At 41.1% G+C, this 16097-nt stretch overlaps 1 protein-coding gene across 1 annotated transcript; it reads right to left on the reverse strand.

Moving 5' to 3' along the window:
* Nucleotides 1-2320: 2320 nt before the first annotated feature.
* Nucleotides 2321-12619, reverse strand: MACIR (macrophage immunometabolism regulator). Its single transcript, XM_015849436.2, has 2 exons — nt 12519-12619; nt 2321-4810 (listed from the first exon to the last, which is right to left on the reverse strand). The coding sequence occupies exon 2, from the start codon at nt 4787-4789 to the stop codon at nt 4220-4222; it is 570 nt and encodes a 189-aa protein (XP_015704922.1). The 5' UTR covers nt 4790-4810; nt 12519-12619; the 3' UTR covers nt 2321-4219.
* Between the last annotated feature and the right edge of the window lie 3478 nt (nt 12620-16097).

Consider the following 16097-nt stretch of genomic DNA (forward strand, 5'->3'; position numbering starts at 1 on the left):
CAGCCTAAGCAGCAAGCTACCAAGTTAAGGAGAACATAAGGCAAACTGACTGTTCTTTGAAACGCTAGTTCCACCCTTGAGCCATGCCACAAAAATGCCCAGAATTAGGTTTAGTGCTTTCGGTATTGGAGCAGAAGCACTACATCTTAATTAGTTCCATTCTGAAGCAGACAGATCTGACAACCAAATGCAACTTCAGAGGGAACGGCTTTATTAAGACTGACTCAACCGATCCTTAAACTCTGGATGAGGTGGCCACTGATTGACAGAAGTTATCACTCTGTTGCAAAGAATTGCCTGGTAATGAATCCTGAAACACAAGACAGGTGTGTGGTGGTTCCTTTTGTTTGTTTTTGTTTTTCTTAAAATGAACCTGTTATGCTTTGTAAATAAGTTACATCTCATAACTCAACCTGTGCTCCCTCATGTTACTCCCATGATTAGAGTCAGACACCTACAAAAGTAGCTTACATAAAAATTCCTACACTCAAGTATGATATACCTAAATGAGATTAGAAACAAATCCTGATTAGAAACAGGTACTGAAGACAACTAGTGCTTTCCCTATTCCTTCCTAAAAACAAAGGTTTCCATATTTTAGTCATGAAGACAGCTGGATCTTCCCTCAGTGCAGAATGGGGTCAGGGAGAGGGGAAATGGGAAGGGCAAGCAAAATAATTGACTTTTGGTACTCTTACTGTTGGTAAATATTCAGTGTGTCTTTTAAGTTATTAGCATGGTTAATAACTTCATATTTCTTTCAATTTTAGTTCTGCATTTTTACTACAGCTGAATTTTACTACCTACCTACATTTCTGCACTGTAGTGACACTTAAGAACAGTCTTCCTCCTAAGGAAATGTCTCTGTTTGTTAGGTTTTTTTTCCTTATATGCTCATCAGAGATCATTTCTGCTATTCTTTTTCTAGGTAAACATCAGTTATCAGTCTCCCAACCATTCAGGCTGTCAGCATTTCATTATGTTGAACAAATTCCATCTTGGATTCTCTGACTCACTGGAAAACATTAATGACAATATGCATTAATAATTCTTTGATTAGTCAAAGTTGTAGGTCATACCTCCTGTCCTACTCCAAATATATATTTGATTAATTAATTAACACAAGCTCATCAGCTATGTCTCATCCAGATGCCAACATCTGCATTTTGAGAGGTATAAAATCTTCTATGTTCTCCCAAGAAGAAATGCTCTCTCCAGGAGAGCAGATTTACAAAGCTCTAAAAGCCAGGTACTTGTTTTGTGATATTGTTCGGCAGCCCTCACCTGCAGCTAACAAATCCCACTGCAGCAAATGTGCTCCAAAAGGAGATAATCTCCCAGAAAATTTGACTTATAGGTCAGAGTGCACTGGATGGATAAAGTAAATTAATGCTGTGCCTCTGAGTATTTGTACAGTTGTAACTATGAACCATAACAAAGCATGAGAGCATTATCTACAAATATATACATGTAAAGAGAGAAAGCACTGGAAAACTAATCCATTTCTCAGTATATTAAAAAAGTAAAAACAACTATGTGCCCTGCTCTAAGATCTGCCTCAATACCCCATCTTGAACACATGCACTTGATACCAAGCCGAATTTGGAGCTGATGATCTACAGAAGCTTTCTGTTATTATCTTGTACAGTTTTTACCTTCAGACATCTGATCCTCTGGATCTACTTTATACCAACAACAACCCACTTTAATTTAAAAATAGTGAGAATAGACAGATCTCACTTTGAAAAGTTATTTATATTGTTCATATTAACAGCCAGAAAACTCATCACATCTTAGATTTTAATAAACTAATGGCAGGTAATATAAACAGCAAGAATAAAATCAAAACCCTTCACTTGGCAGGCTGTCCCTCCTTAAAATACAGAAAACAGGCACTCCTTAAGGATTTTGCAGTTCTGATGGAGAACATAACAAATCAAAGCTTCAGGATCTTAAGTGGTAATACCATGCGACATCTGCTAATGATATTATTTTGTGCAAGCACTCTAGCAAGTACGACACAGAACAGATAAACCCCTAGCACATTTTTCATGTTTGAACTTGGCAAAAAAGACCAGCCTCCAGCCCCTCTATGAACGCAGCTATACACTTACAGCCCAGGTGCGTATTAAGAAACATACATGCAACTTTTATAATTGCAGGTCCAATTTTCTGAAATAACATAGTCCTAAGCATTAATGTCACATAAATCCAGGATTCCTGCTTTAGAGTTATGTCTTCAAATGATTTCTTGGCCAAAGCTGTACTTTTTCTCAATGTCCTCACTCTTCTTCATAGCAAAACACTCCACAACAAGAGATATTCAGTATCCTTTTTATTTTTTTTTTCCAGACAGAAATACAGTTTCATATGGTAGTTCAATAAATAGTGGTGTTTATTCCTTAAGCAATATCCCCATCTTCTTTGGCATCTGACCATATTGTTTTTCAAACTAAAGACTATATAGGAAGATTTTACTTTTCAGATCATTGTTCAATACATTAGATTTACAGAGGTGTAGTTAACTTCAACATACACATCAGTTAACAAACCTAGAAAAGAAAACCCAGGCCAGTAAAAGGCAGACAGCCAGGCTGCCTTCATTTACAGCTGAGGAGTAACTACTGGATTGATATGAACTCTCCATCTTCCACGGCATGTGAGCCAACCAGTGCTTCTTATTCTCTCTGAACAAACAAAAATTAAAGTAAAAAAAGAAAAAAAAAATTGCATTGTACCAGAAACAACTGATCAAATAAGTTATGTTTCAAAACAATGTTATCCTAACTTCTACAGTAGTAATCAACCAAAACCAAGTCACACACCGATTCAGTAAGAGATTGCACCTAAAAAAAAGTCTAATAACTATTTTTCATTTTCCAACATAAGTTACTAAAGCATTTTAAATACACCTAAGAATACAGCTGTCAAAATTGCTTTTGATGTCACATTTGGATAAAAATTTCTTGAGCAACCAAGTAAGCCAGTGTATTCAATCTACCCTCAATTAATCCAGGATCATCTCTTCAAGGCTAACATAGGAATACTTCACTTGCACTCCATCAGAAAAAATATCCATCTTACAAATCCCTGTAGAAGAGTTCAGTTCTTCAAATCAACTAAATTCCCAAAGCAACAACAAAGTTATTTGACATCTCCTACTAATATATATGTTACGGACATAATGAATTAGAACACTGACATACTGATGCAGACATTCTAGTGTATTTCCTGAAATCTAAAGTGAATCCTTGCTTAGGTGCTGAAACAATGTTAAAAAAAAAAATCCTATTAAAAAAAAACCCCTTCATTCCCCAAAAGATTTTTATAGTATTTGAATATGCATCCTGAAAAATTCTGTAGAACAGAGGAGGCAAAGCAGTTCACTCCATGCAGAGTCAAAAAAAATTTAGTGTGATTAAAGTACCAAATGAACTAAGTTTAAATCCATAAAAGGGCTCAGGGAAGAAGGAATCCAAAGACCTTTCAGTTCCAACCCCCGCACTTACCCCTGCATTTATGAGTGAATTTGCCCCTCATCAGCAGTGCAAGACCAATTTCTAGACTGTTTAAATATCAAACAACCAAGTTCAGCCAAGCTCACATTTCCTTCAACGATGTGGAAAAAAAAAAACAACCCAACAACAAAAACTCAACCAATTTCTCTACTGTAGAATACAGGAACAAAAACTAAAGACAAAAGACCCCCGAATTTGAGTACTTATCCAAGAGCAGTTTCTAACATCAAGCCAAAATTAGCAACAACCAAGCAGACATCACTGATTTTTCAGTGTTAAATTACTGTAGATGCTAGACCTAACTGTACAAAAAAAAAAATTAAAAAAAAATCCCAAACCCCCCAAAAAAAGAAACCAACCCAAAAGCATTTTTAACATTTAGGAACTTTTGTTGTTAAAAGGTATCCAAAGAAATATCCCCTAGTTGCAGTCAAGTTTGCATTAGAAGCTGCTTTTTCAGGAAAGATTTATCCTTCCAAGTATTTCTAACACATTGCATTGTCTAGATTTCTTTCAAATAAAATTTCTGATAACATTTAGCTGATACAACCACCTACAATGTGGACAGTCATGTACACAGAACAATAGTGGATTTTTGCAGCAACAGATAAACAATCAGAAATTGGTTTTACATCTGAGAAGATAGCTCATGTGTTATTTCTTGCAAACATACGGTCCCCTCTAAGGGTAAGGTGTTGGAGCTAGTATTGTAGCACTTTTGTGTCAGCAGGTTCCTTGATGCTCATTTTGTCTAAATTGAGGTAGTCCAGAGATTTTGAGTGAGCCCTTTTACCTTTTAAAAGGCAAAGAGGCAGGGGACCGTGAAGTGCCTTGTAGGGTTCATATGGTAAAGCCTTAGTGCATTTATTCCCTGATCTGGGCATTCGTCTCCTCCTCCTTCCATTTACTGCTGGAATCTCATATGGCTGATAATACCTACTTCTAGCTTTGTACAAACGGGAGGAACGTGCAAGTCCTGAATCAAGCTGTTTGGAGCGCAAGTTAGGCCCAGTTTCCCCTTTACTCTCTTCATTTCCTGTACATTTCTGGGCGAGTTTTAGCAGTTCCTCTCCAGTCGCGAAGCCAACCAGGTAGTTAGAATCCATGTGGAGGATCTGATATCCCGAAACCGTCCGTCGCATGGGTGAGCAGGGGGTACTGGAGCAACGTGGCTTCTCAGCTTCTGTTCGGCCTGCAGCACTCACCTCTGCGAGGGGCACCGGGAGTGTGGATATGGCACTTCTGGACTCTCCATTGATGTCAACTTCCATTTTAGACACAATGCTATTCTCCTAAAATAAAACAAAGCTTGTTCAGAAACAGAGCCTTTACACAACAGGACAGGCTGAGAGAGGATTGCAGAAATAAGACTTTTTTTTATCAGCCAGAAGTCAGCACCAATACTTCCCTGTTCAGCTGCCTTATGAGCTGTGGGGACTCCTAACAAAGCAATTACTGACATCTGCCTTCTAAAATTGTTTCCAGTAGTTTTTAAGAACAGGTATGGGAAATATATTCCTGATACTGTGTTCAAAACACTTGTGATTATTATTGTACAAAAAACAAGCATCTTCCCATTCCATTTCTCATTTTAGTCCATTTGACCCCTTACATTCCCTCTTCTCAGGTCAACCATTACAACATCCATAATAGTTTCTCCCACATTCAGCTTTTCACCATTAACAATAATGTCAGAAAACACAGTTTTAGAAAACTTCTGTCTAATAGCTACTACCTAGGGCATCACCACGGAGCAGGCAATGCAGCTGTGGGAACAGTTCATTTTACACTGAAAGAGCAATATCTTGACTGTTCAACAGCATCTTTGTGGGCTCTCAGGAAGTCTCCCCCTCCCAAAAACCATCACCTTATTCACAGTTAATCCAACACAATTACATTATTTAATCTAACCCATTTTTAACAGTAGAAATAGTATTCTAGAGATCACTAAAAAGCAAAAGACAAAGCATCTCACAAATAACCTACGTTCTGATTTCTGTGCTACATTTTTTTTTCCTACTTGTTTTGGAAATAAAAATTTTGCCCTCTACCCTCCTCCACAGCTATTCCTAAAACACAGATTGGTGTATTTTTCATACACAACAACCTCCTTCTACAAGTCAGTGTCACCTCTAACATAAAAAGATAAAGTCGATATCACAACAAGTATATGCCAGTGGATGCCCAGGCACAGAGAAATCAATTCTTTTCAGTATCATTTACAATCCCCACACCACAGCTACGTCAGAAAACAGAAAGGTCAATTTTTCCTCCTCCTCGTCTGTGCTCCCCCACTATTAGCCCCACCTTCGCTCTTGATAGTAACTAGTGACTGCCACACCAAAGCCTTTTGGGAGGCGAAGTGGGGGATGGACAAAAGAAAGCAGTTTTTTAATGGATACTCAGAGGAGAAAGAAAATGCAGCATGCAAGCAGAAAAAAATTCCCCGCTTCACTAGCAGTTCAAGAATATTTACGTAATGAGCCACTTTTATGTATTTATTTATTTTAAAAACAAATTTACCAGTTGGTAATAGCACGTTATAGCTGCTACTTGCAGCCAGTCTAATCATAGGTAAGAATGGAACAATGAACCTTGTGTAATCAGACACCCTACAAAAATTCCATTCAAGATGATTCCCAATCTTAACATATGGGAGAAAGAAGTGTGCAGATTTAGCTTGCAAAAAATCAAAATATCCATCCATAAGAAAAATCTAAGCCTGCCTTGTATCCATTCAAGAACTGGAAGGGAACAGACTAGGCAATGCTCCAACTTCTACCTCTTCACTTAATCTCAAATCAACATTGCTCCTCCTGTCCTGTTCTAAGAAATGTGCAAGCAAACAAATCACCATAGTTTTGCTAAAGAGGATTTTGTTTTGCCACTGACAAACTTCTACTATAGGGAGACTGTTGTGCCTCTGTAGTACAGCACCTGCCAGAAACACATTAACATGGTAAGATTTTCAGCCAGGGAGCTACATTCAGGAAAGCTCTAAGATTACTGCAAGCATAGCATAGACAAACCTTGCACTAAAACTTTTGGTTATCATATGCTTTAGCCAAGAAACAAACTCAGCTGTTCCTGCTCTTTTAATTTCCGATTTTTACCCTGCAGTTTAGAAACCATGTTTATAGCATTATGGAAAGATTCAACGTGTTCTGTTTAGAAATATAAACAATGCTAGAAAAAGTGCAGCTTAATCTCAGATGTATAAATAGAATTATCACACAGCAGGTTTAAAAATGAATCATTCTGTAGACAGGTGTAAACAGCAGCAATCAAATAAATCAATAATCTATGCTTTAAGTGAAGAAAAGGTGTCTCTGTGCAGTTACTGAGTTAAAAACAAACAAAAAAAGCCTTGAGAACTGGAAATCTCTCTTCTAAGTACAGCTTTTAAAATTAATTTACTTCAACCTGAAATACAGGTGTGTGTCTGCTAACAGAAAGCAATCAACTTCAAAGAACAGCCTGAAGCAGGAAAGAAGAAAGAGTAACGACCTTTCAACTGTCCAAAAACAGTACAAAGGGAAAATGAGAGGAGTAAAAAGGCCTTAAAGTGAGCAAGCTCCAGCCTAGTAGTTAGTCTGAAGCTGCAGAACTTCCATGTCTGCACTGTGGTGCATGAAGCAGAAATCCGACAGACATTTGAACACAACAGTAGCATCAGAAGCCAAATTGCAGGATTTGGTGCCATAAACATCAGAAGCTTAAGGGAATAGCACGGCTCGTTGGTGCGAGGAATGACTGGCCAGCTCCGCAGGCAGAGGTCCAAAACTCAGTGTATATGTGTTCAGCTGTTCTCTCCCAAGATTTAATGTGACTGACTCAAGCTGCCATATGGCTTCAATATGCTTTGTTTCCTTATCTGGTAAAAAAAGATGGAGTAGCATTACTTAAGACTTCTATAAAAAAAATAATCATCTGATAGCTTCACAGTATCTGTGAATATAGATAACAGTACCTACAAATACATTTAACACTTCCAGACTGAATTTTTAAGCTATCTCCACAGTTCTCTACATCAGGTGACTACTACTAGGTTTGCTGCTGAGTAATAGTGTAACCTTGTCAGTAATTATCAGCATCAACTATAGCACTGAAGAAAAACAGCACTTTAGTTCAAAAAGATTAATTCTTCTGATCACAGGTCCCCCATCTTCTCGCTTCACAGGGCTTGCCAATTCAAGATAATTTATAATTAAAGATTTACTATAGAATCGATACAAGGAGAAGATAAACAAGATGGCATTTACTTTTCTTTGCTGCTGCTTCACTTTGCTGCTTTGAGAAGTGCAGGAAATCACTGAAGGTAGCAGCAAACTAGAGGACTCACTCGATCAATACGCACTAAAAGTGGTTCCAAGATGCACTTCCCTTAAATGAGATTTTTTCAAGATTATAACAATTATCTTTAAATTACAGAGCAAGCTTTGCATATAAGGAAATCTGGCCAAATCCAGCTAAATACTGACAAGGCTGGCTAAACCACAAAGAAAGAAAATTATGTATAGAAATGAAAGGTTAACTAGTACAAATAATTTTATTGCCTCAATAAATGCATTAGTACTCCTGGGACAGAAATTTGAGGGCAAAAAACAACAAAATAAGAAGCCTCAGCTTTTTACACATACACCTGTCTGATTTCTGAACATTTACAAAAGTTATCAAATGCCACTCAAGGACTGATGTGTTGCAAATAAAAAAAAAAAGAAATGTATTATGCATTAACAGCACACTAACATACACACACTAAATTGTTTGTTGTCTTGGATTAGAGCCCTGAAATGACCTCTAGTCATGTGCTCTTGCTGCAACAAATTGTATTTTTTGCCTTTTTTTCCTCCTAATCATTACTATTTTTCTGCTAAATGTGTTACTTACATTTGTCTCCTCCTCAAAGAGAGGGGAAAGGAGTCTTAAAAATAAATCACCTTTAATTATTCACTATCTAAAGACAAACAAAGATGCAGCAGGGTTTCTCCTGACAGTCCTAAGTTTTATATACAACCTGTGTTGCTTCAAAACCACCAAAGAAAGATGCTCTCAGAAAACAAACTGATTCTCTGTAAATTGGCACATCCCCACTGTTGTTCTACTATCTATCTACTAGAAGGTGGAGCAATTTGAGAACATGCCCTGCAGCTGCAATTTATTTGCTGCCGTTTATTTAGATGAGCAATAGATTCCTGCCCATCTGAACACTGTTGCTTGGGTGTTCTTTTTCTTCAGATAAGATACCTGCTGGAGATACCATTTGTTAAAAATCACCTAGATCTCTCTCACTGAGAAAATACTCTTAAACTGTAGATGGAAGAAGGGAAAGTGGTAACAGATGCAGCATGTCCCAGTCGAGTACAAGCATCAAACACATCAGGCAGAGACACCAACTCAAGCAGTACCAGTTCTGATGTTTCCCACATCAGTTTCTGATGTGAAGGGGAAAAAACAAGGTCTACATCTTTACCCTCGCAGTCTGAAAAAAAATCTCAAATGCATATGCAATATGTATACCCTGAAATATCATCTTGTTCTGCTGTCACTGGTGGACAAGCTGATGGAATTACATACTTGTAGAGCAAAGGTTTCTGGAAACAATTATTTCCAATCTGCGATTAAAACATTAAGTATTTAGTGAAAACATTGTGTCTTACAGACCAACATTGTGTTTATAGAGACAGGAAAACATAAAAGAAGAAGCAAAGAACAAGCTCAAGACAGGTACTGATGAACTGTAAACATTCCTAAACACTTTCTGTTTGCTAAGACAAAGGCTAAGGTAGTCCAAGCCAAAGAAAAATATTAATCTCTGGCATTTCAGAATGTAAAAAAAAAATAAAAGCTCTGAGTAATAAGTTAAAATGACAACTACAGAATCATAGAATCACTGAACCCATAGAGATGGAGGGGACCTCTGAAGGCCATCTTGTCCAACTCCCCTGCAATGAGCAGGGACACAACAACTAGATTAGGCTGCCCAGGGCCTGATGCAGCCTCCCCTTGAAAATCTCCAGGGACGGGGCATCCACCATGACACTGGGCAGTATCTCACCACCTCAGTGTAGATTATTTTTTCCTTATGTCTAACCTAAAGCTATGGTTCCTGAGCTTGAAGCCATTTCTCCTTTTTTACCAACACAGATCTTGCTAGAGTCTGTCCCCTTCTATCCTGCAGCTCCTCTTCAGATGCTGAAAAGCTATCAGGTCACCTTGCAGCCTTCTCTTCTCTCAGTCTGTCCTTGTAAGAGAAGTGTTCCATCCCACAAATCATTTCTGTGGCAGAGATACTGTGACCAAGAGCAGGTGAAGGATTAAGACCTCCAGCAACCCCAAGTATGGGGAAACGACACAGCACTTGTACCACACAGTTCGTGCAGAACGACAAATTGCTAACTGGTTAAAAGAAAAAATAGAAAATGCACACACCAAATTTCCAGTTACATTCTTACTGCAAGAAGCAGTCAACTAATTTGTTAACCCTTGCTACTCATTTGGCTTTAAAAAGAAAGCAAACCTGATCTAGAAATGATTCATCAGAACAGAGAGGGACACAAGTGCTGAGGAACCACACGAGCTCTCCTCGCTGATGGGCCGGCCGCAGAGCAGGCCAGCACTACAGTGTGCTGTTAGACCCAGCAGAGACAGAAGGAATTTCAAAAGCCGGACCAGGCTGATGAATTTTGTATAAGGAGGCTTAGTAAGCAGGAAGAGTAAAAGAAAATGGTAGGAAAGGCGGCCATTTAGTATCTCTTTGCCAAACAAGAAGAAAGAGAAGCATTTAAGAGGGTACCTTTTCTGGAATGTGTTCAGCTCTTTAAATAAGCAATACCCCTTTCTTTCAGGTTGGAGTGCCCCTCTTCATTCCACCATTAGCTGATGTTCCCAGCCAACACAAAGCAGCTGTTTGCTATTACTGCGTATCAAAAGGGTGAGTGGTACGACACAGAATGTTCCTGACACAAAACATTGAGTTCTTTGGTTAGTAACGGCCAAAAACTAAGATGCGTGCTTTACAATTGCATTTTATGTTTTCACATCTTTGCTTTCCATCTTAATAATGAAAATAAGTAATTTTCAAAAGTTTCCTTCTCACAAGCTTTAGGTTAGCTGACTTCAGGAAAAAAAAATAAAAACAAAAAAAACTACCACGTACTACAACTTGTCTAAAGACACAAGAATCCCTTTTTAATACAGAAGGGAAAAAGATGGGATAATTTGGAAGATATCACAGACTTCATTGATTAAGTACTGATCTTTACCTTTAAAGAAAGAAAGCATGAACAGCAATGAGGGCATCCACTGAGGTGAAACAGGTGTTAAGCAGCGTGCTGTTCCACACCTGAAAACACAGCTCTGGAGATAACATGTTGAAAACACCAGCCCAGATAAGAACAGCTCTGCATTCAGCTTTGATTAGGAACAGGGATACAAAGACACCAGCCAAAAACAAGATGCGCTCTCGAAGCTATTGGGGAAGATACTATATTTAACTCATGTGATTTGCTTTGCTGGATTTCTCACTTAACTGGAGCACTCCAGATGAGCAGCTCTCCCTCTCAAGGTGATGTAATCTGCACCAGATATTTAGGTTTTTGCTGAAAAGGTACGTCTCATTCGCTTACACCATCCATACTAGAAAAAGGCTAGTTGCTAAGCTTCCTAAGCAAAATAATGCAATGGCTTTAAAGTTTTCTCCTTCCTTCTCAAATGCTCCTTCCGATAGTTAATGTTGGCTAAACACATGTTCTTGCAAGTGTAATACAAATAGTGGTGAATATTATTAAACATCCAATGGCATACCCAAGCACAGTGCATTTCTTTTTACTACAAGTGCCAAGTGAAAACTCTGACCAGGAACTCGGGGTTTGTTTGACTTTACCCTTACACATGTACTTGCATATAATCGTATGATTACGCAATGCTGGTGGCCAGCCCTTCGTAGTAAGGCTGGTCAAATGGGGGGATTATTAATGGCTACGATGTAGGTACTGTTACGCAAGAACTTCACTTCAAGGGCCACACCGCCCCTGCCTCCCTTCCCTCCATTTCAAAGTCCGTGGGATAAACTCCCTCCTCCATCTTCATTATTCTAATAAGAGCTCTTCTTCGAGGAAGGGGAAAAAAGAAAATAAAAGTGCACTACATAGGAGAACGCGTTTCAAAACGCACAAACAGCAGCAGGGCAGCGGGAAGAGACTTTGAGGACGGGGATGGGAGGGAAGGCTGGAAGGGGATGGCACACCACAGCCTGTGCCCCGGGGCGGCCCTCGGGGTTCGATGGGGTTCACCGCTCCCACCGAGCCGCTGCACCACCCGCTCCCAAGGGCAGCACCCATGCACGGAGGGCACGCAGGGCTCGGTGAACAGACACAGAGGCGAGCAAGGACACGCTCGCAGAAAGCATCCCCTTGCATATCGCTGGCTGCTTTCTGTGCAATTGCTACGCACACACACAATCCCTTTTACACAGGCTAAACCCCCTATATAAAAGAGCACCGTAATAACTGCACTAGAAAAGTGTACTCCTACAGTCCTGCGGAGCGCTCGGGACCGCGCGGGGCATCTGCCGGTGGCGAGGTACCACCTGCCGAAGGCTCACACAGCAGCGCGGGGACCGCCGGCAGCCACAAGGGGCAGCGGGAAGGACTACGGTCGGTCACGCACAGGCACAGCGCGGTACCGGGCTGCAGAGCTCACGGCGAACACGGGCACAGAGCCCGCTGCCCTCCCGCTCCCGCACGCGGCCGATCCCCGCGGGCACGGCCCGGCTCCCGCTCCACGCCACGAGAGACAGCCCTCGCCTTCCGCACGGAGCCGAAAGCCGCGGGGCCGAGCCCGCATCCCACGCGAGGGCTAAGGGAAGCCCTCCCGGCGGCACACAGCCCAGCACGACCGGGCCCAGGCCACCTCAAACGGACCCCCGCCGCCCCTCCGTGTCTCCCGCCGGGACTCCGCCGCGGGAGGCGCAGCCGCCGAGCCCATCCCGCCTCCTACCTGCGCTCCAGGGCGGCGGGCTCGGCGCAGGGCGGCGGCGGGGAACGCGGCGGATGGCGGAGGGAGCGGCCGGGCGCTTCCCTTGCTCGTCCCGGAGCGGCCCCGCCCCGCTCGGCTCCTCAGGGGCGGGGCGTGCTGTCGGTTGGCCGGCCGCCATCTAGCGGCCGCAGCCCGTCCCGCCTCGCCGCCTGCCGCGCTGCTCCTTAGGGCACGGGGCCTCTGGGGGTGCGATCTTGTTTAGGTTAGGTCCTGGAACAGGCTGCCCAGGGAGGTTGTGGATGCCCCGTCCTTGGAGGTGTTCAAGACCAGGTTGGACGGGGCCCTGGGCAACCTGATCTAGTAAAGGTGTATGTTTGGTGGCCCTGCCAGGCAGGGGGGTTGGAACTACATGATCCTTGAGGTCCCTTCCAACCCGGGTCATTCTGTGGTTCTGTGATCTTTAGGGAATGTTTTTGTCCTGTTTTCCAACCTGAACCTCCCCTGGCACGACGTGAGGCCGTTCCCTCTCATCACTAGTTTCACGGGAGAAGAGCTCGACCCCCACACTCCCCACGGCCTCCTCTCAGGGAGTTGTAGAGAGCAATGAGGCCTCCCCTGAGCCTTCTCTTCTGCAGACTAATAAAGCCATAGAATCAGGCATTGGTCATGCAGGTTCTCTCAAGGAGCTTTGTTTACTACAGGTAGTGACCATGGGAGTGTTCAAGAAACGTTTGGATGTTATGTTGATGAATATGATTTAGCTGGGAAGTATTGGTAATGGTTGGACTAGATGATCTTCTAGGTCTTTTCCAACCTTGATAATTCTGTGATTCTGTATCTTTTCACTGTGTACAGAGCCATAAAAAGGAGTCAAGAAATCACCTCCTAGCAACTTCCAGGGGTCTGGAGCATTGCTCATCTCAGCCTACAAACCACTGCTGTATTTCCACATCCATAAAATCTAGATGCTGAGTAGATACTTCTGTCAGTGGTACTGCCAACAACCAGTTTCATCATTTCCCTGCTTTGTTTGGTACGTACAGGACCAGGCTAAAATGTAGTTACTGCGCCTAACATCATAGTTATTGCCTAACTTGAATTCTTCAAGTAAGAAAAAGCAAAGGGAGCGGAAAACATTAACTTCATCATGATTATTTCTTTGTTGTTGGGAGCTGGTACTGGGATCGCACTGGGCTGGAGCCTGGCCAGCTTTTGTTCTTTAAACCTCTCCAAAGACATGCTCTTCAGTACACAGTGACACAGTCTGTTACCCTTTTTGGCAGTGCACAGAGATCCTCTGCTGAAAGGCCATGCTCCTGTCTTCTGATCCCTGTGGTCAAGCTGCAACCATCTCTGTTGCTGTGGCCTTGCATGGCCGTGCATGGCTGAGGAAGGAGCAAACACAAGACATGTACCTGCCTTGCTAAGCAGGATGCACTGAGATGCATCTGATGTTTGCTTCTTGGAAGTTTTAGCTGGAACTACTCAACACAGGCAGAAAGAACAACACTTTCATAAGGAATTTCATTTATAGTCCTTTTAATCCTTTTCCATACAGCAAAGCAAGCTCAGATTTTCCCAAGACTGACAACTGTTTTTCACTGTATTTTTGCAGTGCTCTCAAAATCACTCAAGGTTTTATATGCTGAAAAAAGGCACTCTGATGTTCTTGGTATTCATTTTCTCTACTTAGAAACTACTTAAAACTTTTAAAGACAGACCATTTGCTGTACCTCGGTACTCTGACTAAATCATTAAATACATAAATCCTCTAATGGCTTTGCTCACCAGTGGGTTCCTGCACTGATGACAGTGAATTAGACCAACAGAATAAGTTGGTTAAAAAAAAATAAAAAATGACATTGTTAAAAGTGAAACACGCAGAGGAAACACTCATTATTATCTGAAACTTCTTCCATATTTATTATCCTTAGAGGAATTTTATCAAAATGCTTTTTTCTCTCTGTTTTTGTGTTGTTTTGGGCTCGCACGCTGGAAACTGTTACGGTGATCTGAGCTCTGATGAAGGCACTGCACCACAAGAATGGAAAGACAGTCAATTAAAAGAATATATATATGTTTTAAATAAAAAAAAAAAACCAACAAAACTTTGCGTACTTGTTTTTGTGCACATGAATTCCAGTGCTTAATAGAGCAAGCAGTTTTTATTATACGTTCACTTTCTTTCTCCTTACTGGGGATTGTTGCCATTGTTATGAAACTCTGGATTTTGGTGGTAACCCATAAGGACATCCAAGTTAAAATACAAAACATTTTTATTCTGGGGAAAGAAGGAAGAGAGAAAAACAATCCTGAGAGGGTATGGTTGAAATAGTGGGGTTAAGCTTATGAAGAAGAAAAAAAAAAACACCAAACATTAAAATTTTGAATATTTTTATAATAGAAGTTAAAAATATATCTTCTGTAATTCTGTGATGAGTAATTGTGATATAACGTAGCAAAATTTGCCTTACAAAACCTAAACTCCATCTTTTTTTGACAGATCTTGAAAGGATATTTGGCTAAGTTAAATGTAGCTACAGGAACAATTTATTTAGAACTTAAAGTGTCTTATGGACATAACTGATTAATCCCACCCTTTTTTCCTATATACCAAGTTAAAAAAGAATTTCAGAGAGCATGAAAAGTATTCTTTAATTTGCTTTCTGAGGCCAATTTCCTTTTTTTTTTGCACAATTAAGCTGACTTCAATAGGAATCTTGGCTACTTATTCATGGCTAAGTTTATTTCTTCATGTCCAGATGGAGGAGGTAAGCACTGGAAAGTACCTGAAATAGGATGTGGTTTTGGAGCTTTATATGTTTTGCAGATGTTCAGTCACTACTCACTCTGATTCAGAGTATCCCCATGACAGCATTAAGGTCATATATCCCACCATGTCTCTATGATTACAGTGCGATCATGGCCTTACAACTGCACACAGTTCACTAACTCTTAATTAATTTCCCATGCTGCTCGCACTGGTATACAGGCACTTTAGAGAAGAAAAGCCTGATGCCAAAGATTGCCCTGCCTCTTCTAGGCAGCTGGATCCCATACTTTTCTAACAGGTTACGATCTTCACTGAAAGTCCTGCTGTCATAAAACCAAAACCCTTGCATGGGCACTGTCCACATAGCCAGGAGCTGATATGCATTATGCATCTATTTATGGCTTCCCTCTTTTTTCCAGGTGGAAAATTGAGGAGAAGATAACTTGGACGCAACTATCCTTCACTTGTGCTCCCAGGGTTTTATGATCATCTTTGATTCCGCCCATGTCCTGGCTTCCAGCACTGTTCGTGCTGTTCAAGAGCGGTAGGGGATAGTAGTCCAAGCGTCAAACAAGCTGCAGCACACATACATAACACACTGACCTCTCTGAGGTCATTTGCAAGGCTCTCATATTCCGTAATTCTTCAGCTTGCTCATTGAAGGAAGAATGACTCATCAGAGACAGACCTGCACATCATTTGAGCACTGAGCTAGACTTTATGCAGGCTACTTTGTAGGGAACGTCAGTGCTGGAATACCAACTCTTTGCTACCCTGAATGGAACTCTATTCCATTAGACCACAGCACAGTTTGATTTAAAAATGAT

Source organism: Coturnix japonica, chromosome Z (assembly GCF_001577835.2).
Source record: "Coturnix japonica isolate 7356 chromosome Z, Coturnix japonica 2.1, whole genome shotgun sequence".
NCBI lineage: Eukaryota > Metazoa > Chordata > Aves > Galliformes > Phasianidae > Coturnix > Coturnix japonica.

What these genes read in the sequence shown, in the direction of transcription:
- MACIR (XM_015849436.2), bottom strand. Translation starts at nt 4,789, where the DNA reads ATGGAAGTTGACATCAATGGAGAGTCCAGAAGTGCCATATCCACACTC.